The sequence below is a fragment of the Panthera leo genome, chromosome A1 (genome assembly GCF_018350215.1).
Source record: "Panthera leo isolate Ple1 chromosome A1, P.leo_Ple1_pat1.1, whole genome shotgun sequence".
NCBI classification, from domain to species: domain Eukaryota; kingdom Metazoa; phylum Chordata; class Mammalia; order Carnivora; family Felidae; genus Panthera; species Panthera leo.
Genome location: NC_056679.1, coordinates 229867226 through 229890981, shown reverse-complemented (window position 1 = coordinate 229890981; position 23756 = coordinate 229867226). Strand labels below are relative to the sequence as shown.

At 44.7% G+C, this 23756-nt stretch overlaps 1 protein-coding gene across 4 annotated transcripts in view; it reads right to left on the bottom strand.

The window, feature by feature from the left end:
• The window catches only part of CTNND2 (catenin delta 2), a 925778-nt gene that overhangs the window by 384631 nt on the left and 517391 nt on the right, over positions 1 to 23756 (bottom strand). For 3 of the 4 annotated variants that reach the window (XM_042953082.1, XM_042953076.1, XM_042953088.1), the window contains 2 exons: positions 22516 to 22688; positions 7534 to 8098 (listed from right to left, as the gene is read on the bottom strand). In XM_042953082.1, the coding sequence (XP_042809016.1) occupies positions 7534 to 8098; positions 22516 to 22688 (738 nt within the window). Of the gene's footprint in view, positions 1 to 174; positions 469 to 7533; positions 8099 to 22515; positions 22689 to 23756 lie in introns of those variants that run through there. The other variant, XM_042953092.1, reaches the window with a different exon arrangement.

Below are 23756 nucleotides of genomic sequence, written 5' to 3'. Positions count from 1 at the left end.
TTCCTACAAAAGTACAAAAAAGACCTGTCTGCCCCATTTCAACTAGCATGGTTGCCAATGTGGTAGGAAGGGAAGGGAAGGTATTAATTTCTGCGAATCAACAAAAGTCAGGTAGGCCTTTTGTGGCCACCTAGCATCCCAAACATTTAGTTCCAGGTTCAGCCACTAACTTACTGTAACGGGATGTTCAAATGGCAGTCTCCCTGATGCAAGTTTGCCGTGGACATAAACTGGACAGAAATCATATACCAATATGAGTATGATGAGACGCTGCATGGAGTGACTTCGCAAAGGATGTCCGATTGCCATTTCTGTGTGCCCTGCGCTCTAGGAAGACGGGGGCTGTGAGACAGCAGTCAGCAAGTCCAGAGGGGGTTTGCTGATGAGATTTCAGTAACCATCCCCTCGGAGGGAAAGCCTGAAGACAGTGGGCTTCCGTGGGACCACTTGGATGTGAGTTCCCTGCTGGAAAATGAGGTTCCAGAACTCTGGAGGGCAAGTGGTTGACAAAACAATCACTTTGTTGGTGGAAGCAGGAGAGGGTCAGCGTGTGGGACCTGGCCTGCACTCTCAGTGTCCACTGGGGTGCGGGATACCAGAAGGCAGCCTGCAGGAGAGAGACTAGATTAAACGCAGAACTAGAAAACAGCCTGGATGGGGACTGAGCTCTGAGAGCAGGAACTTCTGAGGAAGATTCTGGGCCTGAGAGGCATGGCCGGCAGGGAATGCCACAGGCTTTCTGTGGCTGCGGAGGAGACCCGAGAGAGGTCTGGTTCCGGAACGCCCTGGAAGTTTTGGCTGAGAACTGGCCTTAACCGCCTTGGAGAGAAGATTAACGTGTTGGTTGATATCACAGGCTGATCACATTCTAATTAGTAAATGTAAACTAGAAATTTTTGTCTTATTTAAGGGTGAGAGGAAGGTTCGCAAAAACTGTTAGAGGATCACCTTCGGGAAATGTGATTTAAAGGACAGCAGGCACCAAGATCTCGTGCTGCATTGTGACCGCATCCCAAGCATTGGGTGTTAAACAAACTCACTCCTTACTTGAGTAGAGTTCATGTTTCCTTTGAGAACCTGACAGTGAAAATTGTAAAGCTTTTATGTGGGATTAGGCTTTTTTTTTTTCTTTCTTTCTTTCTTTCTTATAGCAGGTACACCTGGAAGAATCAGCACGTCACAGAATGGAACTGAAATCACCAAGTACGCGAATTTGAGAGGCATGGCATGTGATACACTCTAAACACTGGGTTTTATGTCCGCTAGGCAGAGGTAAAAGATGAACACGTCGTGACCAAAATCCTGTCCATATTAGGCCAATCTGTATTGTAATCATTGGTTAAGAACCTACATTTAATTCATTTCGTTTTTACCTCAAAATAAGCTTCTAATGTTTGGCTTAACTTTAATACCTATTTACAACTCAGATTCCTACTTTTAATAGGATTGATTTTCCTCTAACACAGAAAATGAGAGGATCATGCTGTCTTCTTTACAAAAGGGAACAAAAATAGGTACTGGTAGAGTCATATTCAGTAAGATATTGACACATTTCTGAGATACTTTTGCTTTCTTCAAAATTACTAGTTATTTAAAAAAGCTAAAAAAACTTACACTGTATCTCTATATTCCTGGTATTTTTCTTCAACAACAAAAAATATACTGCCTCTCTGCCTTATCCTGTATATTTAAAGGTATAGAGAAGCCACACTCAAAGTGATCTAGGTTCAAATCCTATCCCTGTCACTTCCAGCCAAGTAACCCTGGGCAAGAAACTTATCATTGAGAAACCTCAGTTTCCAAATCTGTAGAATGTGGCAAAAATCACACCTACCTCCTTAAGTTGTTGGAAACTACATGAGATACAGTTTGCAAAGTGCCTGGCATCTCGCAAATGCTTTATATTGCAGTATGGGTTTTTTTTAACATAATTTTATTCATCATGCACAAAATGGATACATTTTTTAAACTATAAAAAAGAAAATTAAGCCACCTATCTGTCAAGAGAAAAATGTAAGAACTAGTTATGCTATTTATTTAGCCTTCTTCCCCTCAAGTATGTATGTGTGGGGGGGGCAGTTTAGACTACTAGATCTGGGAGGGTTATTCCAATGGAAGGGTTATTCCAATGCCTTCCTGTGTCTCTCTGCCTGTTTTGTCTTTTCTTTCTTTCTTTTTTTAATGTTTATTTATTTATTTTGAGAGACAGAGAGAGAGACAGAGAAAGCTCGTGAGCACGAGTGGGGGAGGAGCAGAGAGAGGGAGAGAGAGAGAGATCCCAAGCAGGCTCCACACTGTCAGCACAGAGCCTGACTCGGGGCTTGAACTCACAAACCGGGAGATCATGACCTGAGCTGAAATCAAAAGTAGGACGCTTAACTGACTTAGCCACCCAGGCACCCCTGCCTCTTTTTTCTTGTAAAAAGAAATCCTTCCTTCACTCAGTCCCTGGAATGGAGTTTTTAATGTGCAAATATGATCATGTCGGCTGTCCGCCGCAAGGATGAAATAACACAGCTTTTGCTCCTCCTCTCCTGCTCCCCTTCTCTCACCACCTGAACCATCCATTTCTCCCTCCAGAAACCCTGATCTGCTGGAAGTCTCCACCCTTACGCTCCCTACCTTCTCTCTTCTTGGACTTTGTTCCGGCTACCATTCCTCAGTGGTTCCGCTTACACCACTTAGCTCTGGAGCCACGACGTCAAGGAAGCATCAGTGGCAGACATCGAACACCCAGCATAAGATGCCCCTGCAGTATGTTCCCACAGTAACTGAAATCTGTCTTATTGCAGCACGAGGGCTAAAACTGTCCATTCGTTTATCTGTTCCGAGGCTGGGTCTCTGGAGGGCAAAGAGTATCTCTCACTCCTCTTTGTGTGTCCAACACAGAAACTGGCATGTTTTGGGGACTCAAAAGACCTGCTTTTGTCTGAAACAAAAACGAATGGCTTCTTCCTTACGAATCCAAGTTTATATGGTAGGTATTATTAAATAATATGAGTTAACTTTTACTGAGCCAGGAAAGGGGCTAGAACTTTATACACGTTATCTTATTTATGCCTGAGATTATAGAAATAGACACTGTTGTGATCCCCTGGATGAGAGAACAATGTCAAGGTGTAATATACCTAACCTTAGGGACCTCCCACAAGGCAGAGCTAGGTTTTCACTCAGGCACTGTTCTATGATGCAAAGAATTGCAAGAAGGAGGAGGAGGTGGGGGTGGGGGGAGGGGGATGAAACGTTCTAAGAGGTCTTTGGATCCTGATGACCTAACACCTGAGAAATCGTACTTTTCTAGGTTTGATCTGAATCGGGGTGTTTCCCCAGAGAGCTGGAACTCTGAGATTTCTGGCCAGACTTTTATAAAGTTTGGCTGTTGGTAAGATCCAGAGGAACATGTGGAAGCTGTGTTCTTTACCAAGCGCCCACTACCACTGAGGACTTGAAATCCTCAGACAGACTTTGAATCTCTGGAAGTGATTGTAGCTAAGCAAGGAAAGCTCCCTGGAAAGGTTCTGCACGTTTTTCGTCTCCAGCTTTCCTCCTCCCGTTGTTTCTTGGGCCACCTCCTGCCTTCAGTAGGATCTCACCACCATCCTGCACTGAAATCATTCCACCAGTATCATCGAACAGTCTTCCTTTGTCTTGACCTCTTAATTGCACTAGACATAGTTTACTGATCTTCTAACCTTGAGACATGCTCTTCTCTTGGCTTCTAAGAAACGACACTGACCTACACTTCTGGTTATCTCTTTCTTTTGCTGGCTTCTTCTCAACTCCCAGACCTTTACATCTGTCAGGGGCGGGGGCGGTCAGCATTCAGTCCTTGGACCTCTTCTCTCTACACTGACTTCCTAGGTAATTAATGTCTTCTAGATTCATGGTCTTAATATCATCCACCTGCTTATGACTCCCTCATTCAGGGGCTTCTTCTCTGAACTGACCTACAGATCCAACGGTCTGAGTTACGTGTGCATTTTGATGCTGACACACCGACATCATATGTTCAAAACCAAGACCTTAACATTCACTAGCACTGCCTCAATCCCAACTAGACCTCTCTGTACCTGGCTCCACCTCAGTCCATGGGGACTCCGTTCTTCTGGCTGTTGGGGCTCCCTGAATCTTCTCTCTCCTACCATCACAACCTACTGTGTGAGATAATCTGCTCAGCTCCACCATACATATGCATCCAGATTACCCTACTTTTCATAACCTCCATTGCTGCCATCCTGGCTCAAGCCATCCTCTTTTGCTTAGATTACTGCAATAACCCTGCTGACTGGCATTCTGGCTTTTGTCCTTGATCCCTTACAACGTACTCGCCACACAGCAGCCAGAGAGACCCTGTTACAAACTAAGGCAGCTTGTGTCACTCCTCGGCTCAAATCCTCGATGGCTCCCATGGATTGGCCACAGCTGGCATCCTCAAGTCCTCAAGGCTTACCAGTCTCTCCCTAACCTCAGCTTTCACCCTGACCCGGCTGCTCACTCTGCTGACCTCAGGTCATTTCTTTGCCCTCCTTCTCTTTGATCCACCCCCACTCGACTTCCTGCTGTTCTTCAAACATATCAGACACACCCCCATTTACCAGCGTTGGGACTTGCCACTCTTTCTTTTCAGAATGCAGTTTCCCCAGACATCAATAGGGCCAGCTCCCTCACCTCCTTCGGGAGGAACTCAAAAGTCACCTTTTAATTAGAGCGTTCCCTGGCCACTCTACCAAAACTATTTATCTGCTGATTTTCTGTCTCCTCCATTTGAAAGGAGGCCGGGGATTTTGGTTGATATTGATCACTGCTGGATCCCCAGGGTCTTAATCAGTGCCGGTAGGTAAGAGGTACTTAATAATTATTGAATGAATTAAGTCATTCAGTAGTGAAAATCACTACCTATCCCGTAATTTGTACTTCCTGGTTATCAGTGACAAATCTTCAAAATCACAACCCTGAAAATCTAAAAGGTATTTGTCAGTCTTGACTTTCATGGTGCTTTCAACTAGCAAACCAGGTGGATCCAAACTTTACCATGCCAGTCAGGTATGGTACGAAGCACACAGATTGAGGTATGGGGTCCCACTTGGTCAGCGCTCCAAGTGTCCTGCCTGATCTCTTGCAAATGTTAGAGTCTCTCCCCGTATCTTTTCTGGGCCACAGTTTTCTAATTCCTAAATGGGGACTATGATCTTATGCCACTCAAGTATTTATGCAGAGTTATGGAGTAATTTTAAACTCAAACACCACCAGCAGTAATTTGCATGAGAAAATCTTTAAATGGATATTTAAAAGCATGCATTTTAAACAAAATAATTCAAACATTAAACATGTTCACTGTAGCTCTAAAATTAAGAATCATCAATGGCACATTGATATTCCCCCTACCCCCGCCCCCACCGCCAGGTAGCAAAAATGAAATATGGTCAGAACATCTGAGGGGCAGATGGAAATGCAGAGGCAGCAAAGGCACGTGGGATTGTTGATCCCAGGGACGGTTTCCCTCTTTCTGGCCAGCACCTCCCTACCTCCACCCCCCACCCCCCCAACACACATACACACATCCCACATCAGATCCTAGAAACACTCATTCAAGCTTTTATAGAGAGCAAGCGATTTTCACAACATATTTACTCCTAACTTCAGGGACATACCAAGCAGTCAGACTTTCCGTCTGCCCCGTTCACACTCCCGCAAACTCTCCAACAGACCCATACTCCCCGTTTTAACTACGACGATCCAGTGGAACAATCACACGTTTAGGATGGATATATATATATATATATATATATATATATATATATACACACACACACACACACACACACACACACACACACACACACACACATATATACACTCAGTAGGAGAAAGGGCTAAGCTCTTGGTTTCTTTCCCCAGGTTTGCACAGGGAATGAAATGGCCATTAGCAATCGCAGGGCTCTCAGGGACTCAGGGTCCTTGCCCTGTGGCCAAGGAGGACCACACAGGGCTTCAGTCTTCTACAAGTTCTGCAGCTGGTTCCCCCTCCTTGACAGATCTAGTAACTTATTGTACAAATTCATAAAACAAAGTTTCCAAGCTTATAAACACAAAGTTGCCATACATGTCTCCTGGCCACCTTTGCCATCCAAAGTGCCAAACCTGAGTCCTTACATTTAGAGATTTTGGTCCTGCTACTGGGTTGGCATTAATGATTATCTACCTCCACAATTCTATTAAAGACAGTGGAGTGTGTGAGAGGAAATATTTTCATCTCAGTAAGCACAGCTAACATAAATCGGGGGCAGCTGAATTCCAGCCTGCATCCTGTTACCCCAGGCCAGTCCACACCAGCAATTACTGTGCTGAATTAAAGAAGCCCTCGGACACCTGCCTTCTGCATGCAACAAGTTCCTTTTTTCTTTTTTTAATCCTATTTATCTTGCAGTCATCTATTTATGTCAAGAAAGGAAACATATGATCATAGCATCTGTTACTAGAGTGACACAATTACCAAATACTTTCATAAGAGGGAAAAAAAAAATCAACAATAAATCCGGGTGAGTCGTCAGGTGCTTTAGGAGACAAAACAGTCTTTCAATCACAGTGTCCCGTCTAAGCTGAACATATGGTGCTACCAGCAGAGAATCACCAGCTCAGCCTGGTCTTTGACGGGCACAACAACTACAGAAAAGTCACCTCCTCTGAACTGGCAGAGAAAAGGTTTCCTAGCACCAACCCCTCTGTGCCTACCATAAGCAGGTAACGAATTCAAGGGACTTCATCACTGGTTTACTCTATGCCCACTGTTGGAATCTATGTGTATGCAATGACGGGTCTGGAGGAATCTTTCACTTTTCCCAGTAACTAAATTTAGACTAAATAGAATAAGTTTGAAGAAATGAGAGCCATAACGAAGTAGTAACAATTCAAAGCAATTAATCCTTGGTTACTTTCTCACTACTATTGAAATCTATGTAAACTGAAAGGCTGCTTTGGGAAAAATCTTATATATATATATATATATATATATATATATATATATATATATATATATATATAAAAAACCACCAACTGTAGGTGACTACAGGCGATCACTTGGATTCTGCGATTTTTATTTGCTTGGCTCTTTTTCTGGACATTAATCAACAGGTCTGTGTGATTCTTTATTCAATACGACTGAATTGTATGGATGTCTAAGTCTTCAGATTGGGGGGAGGGAGGGAGGGAGAGAGAGATTGAGAGGGAGAGAGCCAGGGAGTGAGAGCTGGAGAAATCAGTTTGAGACACAGCATTACTTCTCAAAGAAGTAGCCGGCGCATCATAGTTGGGATACCAGCAAAGCCTAGGGACGCCCTGGCTCCCTCTCCACCCCGCACGCTGCACGCTGGCCCAGACACGCCCGGCTCGAGTTGCGCTCAAGCCACCCCCCACCCCTACCCCCACCCCGGGCGGGGCGCTCGGGTCCCGCACGCGCCCCTACCGCGCGCCCAGGTGTCCCCCGCCCTCCACCCCGGGGCGGAGCCGCGGAAGGCGGGCCGGCGAGCCGGTTACCTGCCAGGCTGCCCGGCCTCTGGAGGGTGGCCGTGGCATACAGCTCCTGCGAGTGCTTGCTGTACTGCTCGGACGCGTGGACCAGGCGCTTGGTGGGCGACAGGGTGGCGTACGTGCCGATGGTGGAGCTCAGCTGGTGGATGGGCGAGGAGGAGATGGTGGACTGCACGGTGGGGGGCGAGGTCACGCGGATCGGGGACAGGCCGGCCGAGGACACGACGATGTTGATGGGCGAGCTGGTGCTGTAGGACTTGGCCAGGCGGCTGGGCGACTGCTTGGGCGAGGAGCCGCGCGGCGCGGCGTAGGCGGCGCCCTCGGGGGCCGAGCCGCCGCGCTGCAGCTTGGTGGGCGAGCCGCCCTGCGGCGCGGCCAGCGGGGAGCCCCCGCGCGGCGGCGCGGGCAGCGTGGAGCTCGAGTAGTAGAGCGCGGCGGCGGCGGCGGCGGGCGGCGCGTCGGGCAGGTGGAAGGCGCTGCTCAGGCTGGGCGCGAACGGCTCCCGCGGCGGCGGCGGCGGCGGCGGCGCGGGCTCGGGCCCCGCCAGGTGCGCCGCGCGGCTCGTGGTGCCCTGTGCGCGGGAGAGCAGAGAACACGCGCGCTTAGCCGGCGGGAAGCCCGCCCCCCGCGCCCCCCGCGCCCCGGCGACGGAGCGAAACTCGCGCGCGCTGCAGGCCCGCCGCGCTGCCCTGCGCGCGGGGTCGGGACGCAGAGGCCCCCGATCTTCTCGGGCAGGGTCTTTTCGGACACGAGGGACAACCGGCCGGCAAGGGCCGGCCGACAACGGGATGGGGATCGCGTCTGGCGAGCGGGGCACACTGTTCTGCTTACATATCTAAGATGTTTCTGGAATAGCAGAGGCATCGCATTAGGCGCAGATTTTCAAAGGCCACCCGGCGGGGCCACCGGGATGCACCTGAATGCAATCACGATCCGTTCGTGGTCAAACGAGAAATCGAGGCACTGAATCCCCCACCCCCACCGTCATTTCACTGGATACAGTTTCTGCCTCCAAAATGGGCTCAGTTGCATACTTATCTGGAGAACATCAAGAGCAAACATACTTCTCAGAGTTTATTCTGTTGCTATTGCCGTGTGGATTCTTCTTTGGGGACCAGAAAAGTTAGAAGGAGGGGAAACTATTAAGTCAAAAGAAGTACCCTTAGTCTTTCAGTAGTTAAAAAAAAGGGGGGGGGTATCTGGAGGAATCAGAGCCATCGCAAATGAAAGACTAAAAAAGCCTCCCTTTTCTAGATTTTAACGCTGGGAGACAAATCTTTCAGCATCTGTCTCTCTCTAGCTGTCTTTGAAGAGCCCCCTGCAGCTGTGTCTTCAAACTGAAAGCCAGTTGCCTCTCATTTATTTACAAGAACACAAAAGACAACAAGGGCTGGGGTGGAGCTGGAGAGACGGTTGGAGGGGAAAGCAGTTTCCTTGAATCTTGTCCAGAGACAAATTTGCATTCGAATGAAAACACTACATTGTCAACCACTTCTGGGCAGGAGGTCTGGGATCTTCCAGGCTTTCCCGGAGGAGCAGAAAGGTTTTTGAGAGCGGGCTGGTGTGAAAAGGGGGTAGGACTGTGCACAGAGAGAGAAGCTGGGGAAGGAAGATTTTGAAATTAGGGGTGGGAACTGAGTGGGAAGGAGGAAGCGGGTAAGGTGGAGGGAAGGGGGGGCGAGAGCCTGAACAGATGCCATCCATTAAAAGTTTCGATGCTGCCTCTCCACCCGTTTTGGAATGGCAATTGGCAAATAACAGGCTGGGCACTTCCATCCTCGTGTGTGTGCACGCATGTGCACACACACACACACACACACACACACCATTCCATTCCATTCCAAAATTTATCTGGTTGTCAGGTTCATGGGAAGATCCCAGAGACTAAACTGAGTACAATCAAAATTCTCTATTAACGGCAGTGGGATGAGAGGAGACAGCAGTTGGTGGAGACACTGTGTGTGTACGACTGTGTGTGCATTTATATACGATGTATGTATTTTACATATCTGTGTATCTTTTAGATCAGTCCGCTGACAAAGATTCTCTCCTTGACCAAACTCTGGTGAGGCTCCTCTGAGCTCTTTTCTCAGTTAGACCCTGGCTGGGGGCCCTTCCTTGTTCACCTCTGCTTTGTTCATTTTTAGCAAGAACCCTGCTGAGTCACTTTAGCCGGAAGCCCCCATGCTCCATGCCCGGCCACCCTGCAGATCGGACCTCCTTCCTCAGGCCTCACCACCTTTCAGGTGCCTTTTGAGCACCGGGCTTGCCTTCAGCAAGTACCTGTGAGGTGAATTTAAGTCAGAATCCCCTTCCCCCTAATGTTTCCTCTTTTCTGCCCTGTGACTCCACCCTGCTCCTTGGCCATAAATCCCACTTTTCCTTGTTGAATGGACTGAGCCTAGTTCATTACCAAGGTCTCTTTTCCTCTACTACAGTTGTTTTTCTTTTTTCCTGAATAAAATCTCTATTTACCACTTTACTGCCCAGCTCTAGTTTTCCTTTAACATCACTGAGCAATTATTTTGAATTTAACGGTAGGAGTGGAAGTAAAATGTAAAATAAACTCCATAACTTTGTTCAATAATGTGTCTCCAGCAACTGGAACAAGGCCTGATCCATAGCCCAGATATCACAGATATTTGCAGAAAAAAGGGATAGTTAATAAAGCTGGTCCCAAGACGTTGACACTGGGGGTGCGGAGGGGGGTTCTATGTGGAGGATGGTGGAGAAGCTCTGTAAAACTGGTGTGTTCATCCTGAAGCCCAGAGATTCATCCCAGCATCATCCAGGGTCCTAAGGGTGCTGCTCACTTCCAATGTTGCTTCCATCCAGGTACAAGTTCTGAGCATGAAATTTATACAGGCTGGGCTTCTCAAACCTGGCTTCATATTATCATGGGCAAAGGAGATTTTTAAAAAAAAATCTCCGTAAAAAATCTCCGTATCCATGCACTCAGAATCTCTGGAGGTGGGACTCAAGCATCAGGCTATTGGGGAGCTCTCTAGGTGACTCCAGTGTGCAAGCAAACAAGAGAACAAGTTATCCCAGAGCAATGGTTTCCCAAGTGTGCCCTTGCCTGCGGTCAGAATCAGTATACCCTTACTGAATCAGAACTTCTGGGATAGGGGCCCAGGGAGCTGTTTTAACAAGTTCCAAAGGTGATTATGGTGCTCGCTAGAGTTTACAAGCCACAGATCTAGAAGAGATTCTGATTCAGGGGTCTGGAGTGAGCCTGTGAGCCTCAATTTCCAGCAGTCTCCCGGGGAAGACAGATGCTGCTGATGTGAGAACCACCATTAAGCTGCAGACAGGGACCTCCTTCCTTCACTTTTCTTCTGGAGCTCTCCTGGGGCCTGAGCTACATTCGTTTGTGCAGAACTCAGCTGACAAGTGGCAGAAAAGCCTACAACAGGAATTTTCTCCAACCCCTTCCCACAGGAGCATAAAGAGGAGAGAGAACCCCAGAGGCTCACAAGAGCGTTCCCTGCTTATAACAGAACAGATACTTTGAGTTATGTCTTGGGTATGTAACATTAATAACCCTATGTGACATCAGCAATGCTATCACCAAGTGACACAATTTTTAATAAATACTAAAGTATACAAATATAAATGAAAACAATGCTATGTAGAACTCTAGGATTTAAATGTTAGACTGATGTGGCTACCAGGAAAACCCTGAACACACTTTGCACACATTTAATTTTCCTTTTAATCCGTTGACACTTCTAGTCTCAGGAGTGCTGGCTGCTAAATATTACTGTCTCAAAAGATTCCTTAAATGGCCCCTGAGTCCGTAGAAGTTTTGAGAACTGGCCTATCACCTCCAGATATTTTGACAGGCTATAGCAGCCCATTCGACAATCTCTCTCTGTCTTTTTTTTAAGTTTATTTATTTATTTTGAGAGGGGGGGAGGAGCAGAGAGAGAGCATCCCAAGCAGGCTCCACGCTGCCAGCGCGGAGCCTGACAGGGGGCTTGAACTCACGAACTATGAGATCGTGGCCTGAGCTGAAATCAGTAACTGGACCCTTAACTGACTGAGCCACCCAGGTGCCCCATTCCAAAATCTTTTAAATAGCGTAGGATCTTGGTGAAATTTGGCCATTTTTTTACATGAAAATAATTAAAACATAAAAAAAAAATTTATATGCTTTTTAAGATTGGTATTGCTCACGTTGTTAATGTTGTGTATCAGCACTGTCCAATATGGTAGCCACTAGACACAGGAGTCTATTGGGTACTTAACATCGGCATTGGATTTTAACACATATTTAATTTTAATTAATTTGAATTCCAACAGGCAACTGTAGGTGGTGGCCTACCTCACTGGACTGACTATTGCGTATGTCCCTTTGCAGTTTTCAATAAATAACCCTTGGATGTTAGACTCCATTCTGAAGGCTGTGGAGTAATCGGGGCCTAAGAATGATTCTTTGGCTACACAAAGAAATCTGTTTTTGAGCATCAATTAGACAAAAGCAGTAATGTTTTGGAAGCTTGTTTCCACTCTTGTGTTTATGTTTTGTTCCATTATATAATTTGTCTAGCAACTCTTAGCCAGTTAAGGATACAGTATCTGTGCCTCAGATCTAGGCTTATTCCTACCTAGGTCATTGGGTTAAAATAAGATAGGCAGATTTCAACACACATAGAATGAATGTTACCCACTTGACTGTCACAGAAGCTCAATTCCACCTTAAAAGTGTGTTAACACTATAAAACTATGAAGCCAGTTTTAAAGGTAGCATTCCAAAACTTCACTTAAAACAAACAAACAAAATAAAACCAGGGATGCCTGGGTGGCTCAGCTGGTTAAGCATCCGACTTCAGCTCAGGTCATGATCTCATGGTTCGCTGATAGCTCAGAGCCTGGAATCTGCTTTGGATTCTGTGTCTCCCCCTCTCTCTGCCCCTCCCCTGCTTGTGCTCTGTCTCTCTCAAAAATAAACAAACAAACAAAAAAATCCCGAACAACAATATCAACAAAAAACTAATGACTATGACACCTTCTTCCCTAAGGATATTTGGAAATGCAGTAGGAATTGATATAACCTTCTTATTGATGATGAGACCCTTAGGATGATATAAAACTTTTTTTACATACTTGGGGCAGACTGTGCCCTAATACTGTCTTCTAAGACAGTCCTTTGGAGAAGGACGATTTCTGTCCGGGTCTTCATTTTCAGCTCTTGGGAACAGACTCCACCCAAAGGGTTACTTTGTTTTTCCTACCCCTCTGAAATAGGAGACCCACCCATGTGAAATTAACAAGGAAGTAGAACATTGCCAAATAGACACTCTGATTAAATAGTTTCCAATAGGCTGAGTTTGGTACACACTAAATGTCTTTCCTTTCTTGCTTCCCATTATGGAAATTCATCAAGAGAAAAGTGAAACATTATTCCAGTTCCCATGGCTACTTTAAGTACATTATATCTCAAATTTAAAAAAAGTCGGGATTTGTTTTTTAATGACACATGAGCAATATATAAAATTTATGAAAGTTCTTATAGATTAAGTATTTCGTCTGCATAATAGTTTACATATAAGTTTCAGATGGGTCAGATTTAGCAAATACTCGTTGTGATTTATACATTTATGTTTGTGTGTGTTTGTGTGTATACACTTATACACCAAGGCCTCTTGTGTAATTGTGGAGTACCTTTATATCTACTTTATGAAAGTGTTTAAGGGGAGAATGGATTTTCAAAGTGTAGTAAAAAGAGTACTAAAATGGGAATTTAGGCAATGTATACATTATTCCCACCACCCATTAGCCAACAGTATTCAAGATCCATGCTTTAATTCATTCCCTAACTCAGTAAACCATAAACTAGCACCTGCTATGTTCCACATACAAATGAGGACTTTGTTCTTGAAGGTCTCTCTGCGATCGTATTTTACCATGACATTATTGTGGAGACCTATCGTCATTTATACAGAATAATGCCAGGTTAACAATTATGACATCGTTCTTTTCGGGAAGCCTGAATCTCTGAAAATATGGCACTCTTGGACCAGAATGTGGCACTGGCCTCAACAGAGAGCAGAGTCACTTCCTCGTCCTTTACATTTTATCTTGCATAAACAGGGTGAGGCTGGGCATAGGGGTGACGTGGGGTAGAAGTTCTCCAAACTTGGAAACTTATTTAATCCTCATTGTCTGGGGATCGGGCAGTGCCAGGAAAGCAAAACAAAACCCAGCCATGCTTCCAGCCAGTTAAAAAAGAAACTTGACAGCCTGGACTGTCTAAGGAATCTTGACTTCAAACCACAAGTAAGCAGTGTCACCGAGCAACACAACGTTCTATAAAGCAGGCCCATGATTTATGGGAAGTCCCCGTGAAGACGCATTCAGACCTGCCAAGTTTCCTGGAATTGTCAGCGAGACCCCTAACTCTGGGTCAGGAGGAGTATTTGCCCGGAAAGCTGGGCAGCCAGGCCGACACTGTCAGGAATGGGGAACAGGAGTCCTTGTTTCATGGCTTCCCAGAGGGAGCCGTCGATCAGCTGTCTGTTTTCCCCTCGGGCCACATTCATCACCTTCACTTTCCTGGGATTACCATCAGACTGGTGAACCTAATAATTCATGGTGCAGACAGTCCTGGTTGTGGTGACTACGGAGGTCCTGGGCAAAAATACTGGCATGCGAGGCGAAGCCGGTGAGCACGTTTCAAAGCAAGGGAGACACCGCAGGGCCAGGGTGCCAAAGAACACACACACACAGAGACAACACTGACTCAGTGAGCAAGGGGTGGGCAGCCAGTTGAGGCAAATAAGAGAATAAAAGCAATGACTGAATAATATTTGTTTGATGAGTTAAGAAGCTTGAATAGTGTTCAAATACTAAGTAAATAGGACATGGCTTTAAGAGGACATCTTTTAAAAATGTTTTATGTTTACTTATTTTTGAGAGAGAGAGAGAGAGAGTGAGAGAGAGAGAGAGAACCAGGGAGGGGCTGACAGAGAGGGAGACAGAATCAGAAGCAGGCTCCAGGCTCCAAGCTGTCAGGACACAGCCCAATGCGGGTCTTGAACCCACGGACCGTGAGATCATGACCTGAGCCAAAGTTGGACACTAACCGGCTGAGCCACCCAGGTGTCCCATAAGATGAAGTCTCTGAAGAAATACATTTCTAAACCATAACAATCTGGTAACACGATTTAGAAATATTAGCTACATGCTATTGATTAAAATATCTGAGAGCACGGAGAACTTTCCTAGAGTAAGTCTGCATGGGGCTTTAGGTCAGCACACTCAGGAGCTCAGGATGACAAAGCCGTCGACCCTCACAACTTGGAAAAGAGAAGAAATCACACCTCCAGAAAGCAGTCGCATTGAGGTATTATCAGAAATGTTCCTACAGTACAAAATAATTAAAATGAATCGACATTCCCCAAAAGTTTTGTGCCCTGGAACTAACATACTCCCTGGGATGAAATACATCTTCCTGAGCACTACTACCATTGCCCCCCGCCCCCCAATTTTGATAACCTCTCTTTTGAAATTAACTTTAGAAGGAATGTCACTCTTTAAAATAATCCCCAAGGTAGAAAAGTCTGGTGCTGTGACAAAGGTTTGATTTTGGAAATAGCCAAATAGAATCATGAAGACCTTTGTTCAGCAATTCCCTTGAGGAGCACTGGTTTTGGTAAAAACTAACAGGAAACATAAAGAGACAGCTTCTGGTCACAGTTCATACTATCCCTGGAGTCATCACTGCTGGATGAGAACGGAAGCACAGGGTTTACCTGGCGGTGACCTTGTCCTAACAGCAAAAGGTGGTACCCAGAGCAAAGTAAACTTAGGTAATTGTAACAACCAAGGAGTTGGGAAGAAATTCCTTCTTCAGAGGAGGACAATTTAATTTAAAGGACCCTAAGAGCTATAATCTCTGAGATAATAATGGAGACCGCACTCACTGCTTTCTTTTTGCAGGAGGGTCTCAAAATTATGAGAGAAAGCGAGAGCGAGTATGAGAGAAAGGGAGAGAGCACTGCTCTTGCAAATCATGTCTGTCACTCAAGTGAGAAGGAGGCACTAAGTGAGCCCTTTTCCAAGGTTTCCCAGACACTATAAAAACAGGGTGGTGCAGACTTTTGCATCCTGGGTGATGGATTTTCCTACCCTCTGACCTCCACTTAATAAAAGTATGATTAGGGCCATTATCAATAAATATTCAGACAAGTATTTCCTATGGCCATTAAAAGTCTCTATGAATGGAAAGAAAAGAGAGAAAAAGAAAACAGTGACTTACATAAATTTGTCTTAAAGAATATATAAGGAGGGCTTCTGGATAGCAACTTTTTCAAAAAAACTAAATGGGCCTTGGGAAAAATATACTACCAAGAAAAACGGTTTATTTCGGCAAGAGGTTCATTCAGTATTTACTTCAAGAAGCCACATCAAATGTTTACTTAGGAGAGGAAATGTTATAGTACAACACACACACACCCTCCCTGCAAGGAGAGATGTTTCACCTACTGAAGCCAGATTAAATATATTTATACTGGAAACAGAAAATGGAGGGGGAAGATTTTAAAGCAGCGCAATGAGGAAAGATTTCCAATAGGTGGTCGTCTGAAAACTATCTTAAAAGAACCACTAGTTTGCCACAGACAAGTCAAGGAAAATAGACAAAATGGCATGATTTCTCCTCTAAATGCTATGCACTGTATATATGCTAAATGCATCCATGTAATTTTGTGTTTCCCAAGGTCATGGGTGACTTTTCTCTTCATCAATGTTACCAGACAACGACTTTGCTCATAATGAAGCAAATCGGAGTGATGTCACCCCAGTTGTCTGTATGACCCTTTTCATTCAGCGGTCAATAAATCGGTGTTTATTGGGGACTTGCTCCTCCTCTACACCACGTGGGTCTCTGTCCACTGAGCCACCATCCCCCGAGCTCTCCACCCCCTTGACCTTCACATCGTCCTGATGTGAGACTGCACCACCTGTAAGAGATGCTCCAAATTCTACAAACACCAGGGCGCTGGCCCAAGTGGGCAGATGGCATATTTATAATTACGATATAGCCTACATGAGCACTTTTAAGACATAAAAGTCGGTGCCACATTAAATAAGCGGCCCGCATCAAAAAGAAATGGCAACTTTGCTTCTGAGAAAGCTTACTGCTTTTCTAGGATAGATCCACTATTGCCCAGTTTTATTCCACCAAACCAGCATACGATTCTGACTTTCCTACAGCAAGCAGGCATTTTTCTAGAATTATAAATACGCACCTACTTACATCAGTTCTGCGGAAGAACATGAGAGCGGTGTTAAAACCTTGAGGGTCCAATGCTACTCTGCTAGTGCCCCTTATACAGGGATATACTTTCTCTCTTGCACATTTTGTTTCTTTGAGGGAAGAAATGCTCGGCGAGACTACTTCATGTTTGCACATGGGGAGACACTGACATTTTTAGAGTGACTCCTCGATGCATTTCATATAATCCACAGGGAATCTGATGTGAGCGGAAGCAGACAAGCCTGGAGGAGATCCAGCTTCTCTATCAGCTCTCTACCCACAACCTCTGTGGTACGACTGTAAAGAGGGAGGCTGGGGTTTGAGGAGCCTGATGGACACCTGGTGAACCCTGGGCCGGTCACTTGGGATATGGAGGTCAACTGTGTGTGGTTCTTACTCTGGCAGCAAAGGCAGTCTGATCGAAGAAACAGACTCTTGCGTGACTAACTACAGGCGTTATACGTGATACGGTAGAATGATGCTTTCAAGGCCTACGTCAGGCCATGCAGTGCCTCTGAGGGTAAAACACAAGGTCCTCACAATAACGGGCTGGGTTTCCAGCCCCTTTGAAAAGTCCTGCACCCGCTTTAGCTTCCCTGCTGCTCCATCAAGATGCCAGGCCACCTCATCCGGGAGCCATTCACTGTATTTCGTGTCCCCACGACACCCCTACATACAGCTACCTCTCTCCCCATCTTCAGGTCTTTCCCAATCCTTACCTTCTGCACAAGGCCCCATATACCACACCCGGTCCCACACTTTGGATCCTGCTTATCCTGTTCTGCGTCATTTCCTCCTCATAGAAATCATCGCTGTCTAACAAACTATGTAATGTACTTATTCCCTGTGTCGATATTCTGCGTTCTCATTGCTGCTGCTGGAATGTAGGTTCCTTGAGGGCGGGGATTGTGTCTATTTTCTTTCCTGCTCTCTCCCAAGCACACACAACAGCACACGGCTTACAACAGGCACACAAAGCGTCTCAGATGCATTAAAGAATAACCCACGGATGGGGAGACTGGGTGGCTCGGTCGGTTAAGCCTCTGACTTTGGCTCAGGTCACGATCATCTCACGGTTTGTGGGTTCGAGCCCTGCATTGGGCTCTGTGCTGACACCTCCGAGCCTGAAGCCTGCTTTGGTATCTGTGTCTCCCTCTCTCTCTGCCCCTCCCCTGCTTGCACCCTCTCTCTCTCTCTCAAAAATAAATAAGCATTAAAAAAAAAAAAAGAATAGCCCATAGATACACAAATGTAACTGGGGCACCTCAGGAGAGTTACATAAAGGACAAGGTTGACTTGGAGGAGGAAGGGACGGAGGGAGGGAGGGAGGGAGAGGTTATCTACACAGCCTGATTAGAGTCTGGGGCATGGAGACTGCAAGGTGGGGTAAAGAATAACCATAAATTGGCTCATGTTACTTCCCAGAAAGGCCCTGGGGGCTGATAGGTAGGGTCTTACCTTCTATGCCTCCCAGTCTCCTAAACTCAACCTAGTGTCTGAGGGGAAGGACTTTCAAGGATTGTAGTTAGGGCAACACCAGAGAATCAATATTCTATTGCACCTTTTGTGACTCATAGTTTTATCTGCAGACCGATACGATGGGGCAATGTAGGTGAGGCATGTATTGCCGGGGTCTGGTGTAGAGCGGGTGATGGTCACTCCACCAACATTTATTCTGCTGAATAAGTCAGAGTTGTTTCTTTTTAATTGAAATTAGAATCTTTGAACACACATGATACTCCTTTGACATTGCATGGTGACATGATTTATGAGCCAGACACAAAACCATTTGCTTTACTTTAGAATTACACATATTTTTTAAGACACACACACACACAAAAAAAAAACCAAAAAAAAAAAAAAAAAAAAGAAATGTTTTTGTGTTGATTGATTATTGACCTTATTAACTTGGTCTGGCATCTGTTGGCAATAATTTGAATTTCCCTAGCCCCGCTGGCACTTTCAAACTGCAAGGTATTCTAAAAATTAATCCAGCCTTGAAGACATGAGCTTTCGCACCAGTCAGAATATTGAAAAGAATGTGTCACTGGGCTCTGAAAAACCACTGGAATAGAGGGATTCTCGAGATAATCTAAACAAAAGGGATGCTATTGGAATGGGAAATGGTGCCCCTACTTTCTAGGTATAATGCTAAAGCCAACTAAAAATACTGTTTACTTGTTCAACGCTTCTCTGACATTATTTTGAAGTCAGAGGTCCTACTGGGTATTCAATAAAACATGACTTTCCTACTGCAGCACAGAAAAGCTAAAAGTAACTCATGGTACCAAGATCTACCACTTAGTAAAATAAATAAGATTTAGGTGTTTGCCAACAGCCTCAATCCTGTTAATCAAGTGGATTAGAACAACCCCCTGCTTTGAATGTTCAGACTTTCCATCCACCCACCTGCCAGAGTAAATGAGTATGCCAGTCACTTTTGGCTCAAACTTAAGTCATCACTTTGAACATGCACATTTATAGACGTCTTCAAACTATAACTCTGATGACTTCAAATACATAGCTTTGATATCTTTATAACTTTGTTACATTTTCTGATTAAATTTTAAAGCAGACTTTTAATGTGAGGCCCAGTCCTGTCGTTCTGAGTTTCCACTGTTATACTCCCATGTTAAGTACTGAATGAAAGAATTAGCTCCAAACAGAACTTCTATAACACGGAAGTAGATAAACCGCCATACTGCTCGTCCACATTTATAGACCTCTGACTAGATCCAAGCTGTTGACATGGTCAATAATAAAAGGAAACCTATGAAACAGTGCTGGAATCACTAGGCTTCAACTCAGTCCAGATTTTGTGCCCTGTTTTACCACTGCTTCCTTAAAATGGTGTGTGACAACGTCTCTAAATGTGATGAGCTTGAATTTTCCCGTCTTTAAAGTGTAGATACTAATACAGCCCCGTGGTGGGCATGAAATAAGATGATGCACGTAAAACAGATTACTTCTGCATGCTTAATAAATGGTAGCTACTGGGGCGCCTGGGTGGCTCAGTCGGTTAAGCGACCGACTTCAGCTCAGGTCATGATGTCACAGTCCATGAGTTCAAGCCCCGCGTCAGGCTCTGTGCTGACAGCTCAGAGCTTGGAGCCTGCTTCCGATTCTGTGTCTCCCTCTCTCTCTGACCCTCCCTCATTCATGCTCTGTCTCTCTCTGTCTCAAAAATAAATAAACATTAAAAAAAAATTAAAAAAAAATGGTAGCTATTAATTTTATAAGAAAGCTTTGCTTTAACAGCTAGTCATTATACAGCTATGTGTGAATTGAACTTAGAAGATGCTCACAGATGAGTTGAGAAGTTAACTGATTTTTCATTTTCTATTGACATTTCTATTTTCCATGATGCTCAGCTATGGTAATACAGATTTAAAAAAAGAAACTGATTCAGTGTTTCAGCTCAAATTACAGAGGTCTTAGGTATTTATGAAAAAAAAAAAAAAAAAAGCCAAACAGGAGTAATATGAGTTCAAGATATTTTTTTAAAAAGACAGAACTTTATTGTTTTACTACCTGTGTGTCTTAGAAGTTCTAGGAGGCTGGTAAAAGCTAAATTCATAACCTTCGCAGGTTAATTTGAGTATAAAATATTCCTCATTTCTGAATGTGGCCTCTTGGACCTAGAAGTATAGTCAGATACAAGGATAATAGAGGGTGTGTAATACAGTTGCTTGCTTCCAAAGAATTCAAAATTGAGTGCATTCTACCACAATCACTGTATCATGGTCAAAGAGAAGACAGATGAGAAGGAGAAAAATAGTCCCTTTCAAGAATGGGATGCTTTTGAGAAAAAAAAAATCTACATCTACATAGTGAAATCACAGCTTCCATTTTATCTTTTAATAAAATAAAATTAGATTAAAAAAAAATCTAACAATATTTCCTATGCTGACAACACCCAGTGTTTCAAACATCACATAATGAATGTTCTTAGGTAATGAAAAACTACGCAGTATTATGTATATGTGATAAATGCATGTGTGTATGATTTTTTTTCTAATAAATTAAAAACCATTTTTAGATAGTCCCTAGCATATCCTTGCATCTTTCTTTCAGGGAAATAGAACAGACCAGTACATTTAAAGAACAGTGATCCTGGGGTGTCTGGGTGGCTCAGTGGGTTAAGGGTCCGACCTCGGCTGAGGTCATGATCTCACGGTCTGTGAGTTTGAGTCCCGTGTTGGGCTCTGTGCTGGCAGCTCAGAGCCTGGAGCCTACTTCAGATTCTGTCTCTGTCTCTCTCTCTCTCTCTCTCTGCTCCTTCCCCGCTCACGTTCTCACTCTCTCAAAAATAAATAAACATTAAAAAAAATCAAGCACCGCAAGGGTCACACACTGCACCACAACAGGGGAGCCGGCCCATCTTCTCAGTGGAATGTTTTATTTACCCCTCCCTTTTATTCACATACCCTGTGCTTGGCATCCCCAAGAAGGTAAAAGTCACAAAGCCACTGACGGACAAGGGTGTTGCCTGCAGGAGGTAATCGTATTTTTAACATATTGCCAGGGCAATAATTTAATAATTGAAATGCACTGAGACTTTTCAGTTCATGCTTCTCTGTGTCCATGTCACTGAAAATCAGCATCTCCCGGTGACTATACCGTATGCCATTCTGGCTCGCCTTACCTCCTACCTGTCTGCAGACATTTCCAGAGGGCCACCGGGATGGCTAGGGGCTGCTGATAAAAGAGGAAAATGGCCCTGCCCTCAGGTTGCTTTCAGTTTTTAGGTGGAAAGATCCACGGATGTGTAGTAACGATAAACTGATAACAGAGATGGATGGGTTTGGTCGTTGGAAGCCCCCAGATGGGCAGTGCAGCTGGGGAACTGTTCCTGGCGGAGGTAATGGGGTACGGAGGTCCCGAGCGTTAGTGCAGAAAGGATGAAATGAAGCTCATCAGCTTAAAGGGCTACTTTGAAGGTGGCCGGTTCTTCATTCCAGGACCAAACATGCAGAGATTACAGTAAGTTTAAAGTCGCTGAAGAGAAGACAGCCCTCCAATCAATACATTAATTCTGGTGCGCTGACCAACTAAAGCCTGCACCCCCAAATTAACATGTAAATAACGCTTACATCTCGCGTGAAAAACAAATTCAGGTGAGGAGCTAGTTCTCTTTACCAAGAGCTGATCTCAACTGCACCTGATGAATTTGTGCTGTGAAACGACAGGAGAAAGTGCGCGGCTTTAAAGAAACAATTACAGGCACATTTCAAAATCAAACCTGACAACGTGTAACCACTCCTAAACTAATCACAGTTATCTACAGAAGAGTTCGGTGTACTTGATTATGCATTAATACTATGTTCCTTGATACGATTATGCCCAAGGAATAATTTCGTGCTTTTTTTTTTTTTTTTTAGGAGAAAAAATTGGTTCCAGGTGCACTCACAAACTCGGAGTGTCTGTCATATTTATATCCCATATAGACACAGAAATAGTAACGAGGCACACATTCACATAGATGAGCCTGTACAAAGCAGACAGCAGGAGTGATCCACAGACATTCCTCAAGAAAATATCTACAATTCGGTGTTACTTGAGAATGGTATTTGATCATTCATTTCCTTCACTCACAGCCCTGAAGGCATCTTTCCTAACTTTCCCAAGTTACCGGGCATGCCTGAAGAGGGGAGGAGGGAACGCGGTGGCCAGCTCGCAGCCCTGCTCCCCACCTGCTCCCGTGGAACCCCCATTCCCACACGTACCTGGCTGAAGCCGTGGGCCGCACCTCGGGCTTGCGCGCCTCGGGCAGGGAGCTGCGAAGGGGCCGTGTCACCCAGGGCCAGGGTCTGGTTGCTATGGTAGCTGGCCGGATACTGGAAGGACCCTTCAGGTTTGGAATTGAGCTGAAGTGCACTCTGGGAGAGCAGGCTGGGCCCTGCATTGAAAGTCATTTAGAGCAGTAAGTGACAGCCTCAGTGAAGCAGAAATGACATGTATTATTTATTGAGAGTAGCCTAGAATTATCACACGCGCATGATTCCAGCCATCTATGCTTTGAATTCTGAGAACTAAAATGACCATATAATTTGACTCCAGCTCTTAAATGAGATTTTTCTTTTTTGGCGGTTTAAAAGTTCTCAAAAGAGTAGAGTTTTTTCAAGTGATCTCATCCTGACCTACATAGAGACATTTCTTATGAGACAAATTAGTTAATCAAGGAGTTATTTTTGGATTACACAATATCAGAAACATTTGAAATAATTTAAAAGTCTACCTTTTGGCTCATGTTAATTGTGTTAATATAATTCTATCTCCTACTTAATTATCAGGATGCTGAAGTGCTCGAAACCTTCCAAGCAGTGGCAAATTGCGCTGTATAAATAGTGATGTAATACCTCAATGCCTGAAGGGTAGACAGTGTTTAAAATATTAATAGGTCTTCAAACAATGCAGAATTCACCCTGATCTCACAGAATAAGCAGCCACTGGCTGGTTATCTTTGCCATCGCAGCCGTGTGCAGAACAATGAGAAGATACAGTGCTCAAATTGGTGTTGCTAATGTGGCTGATGTTACAAGTGATGGAGATATGAGACTCAGTTCCTGGCCGTCCTATTTAATTATACTTTGTATGAGAAACTGCGTTTTATTGTATTCCTTTCTATTTCAATGGGCTCCTTGTGAGAGTTTGCCCACTTTCTCTTTAAGCAAATGTCTTTAATCGAATGTTTTACCGACTCGTCTTGGGGGTTAAAAGAGCCCAAGCACACTTGTGCGTGTCTGAGAGGGGCTTGGGGTGAGGAGGGGGAGTTGGGTGGGAAGGACTTGGCAATGCAAGCTTTCTCATGCTATCTGAACCACAGCACAAAGTCTCTCCCTCTTTTGATAGAGCATAATTATATACACACAGACTACGCTGTAATCATCATCCATCCTTAATCGCCCTCTTTGGCTATTTTAGACAATAGTATCATTCCTGATAAATGTGGGCAGATTTCAAGTTC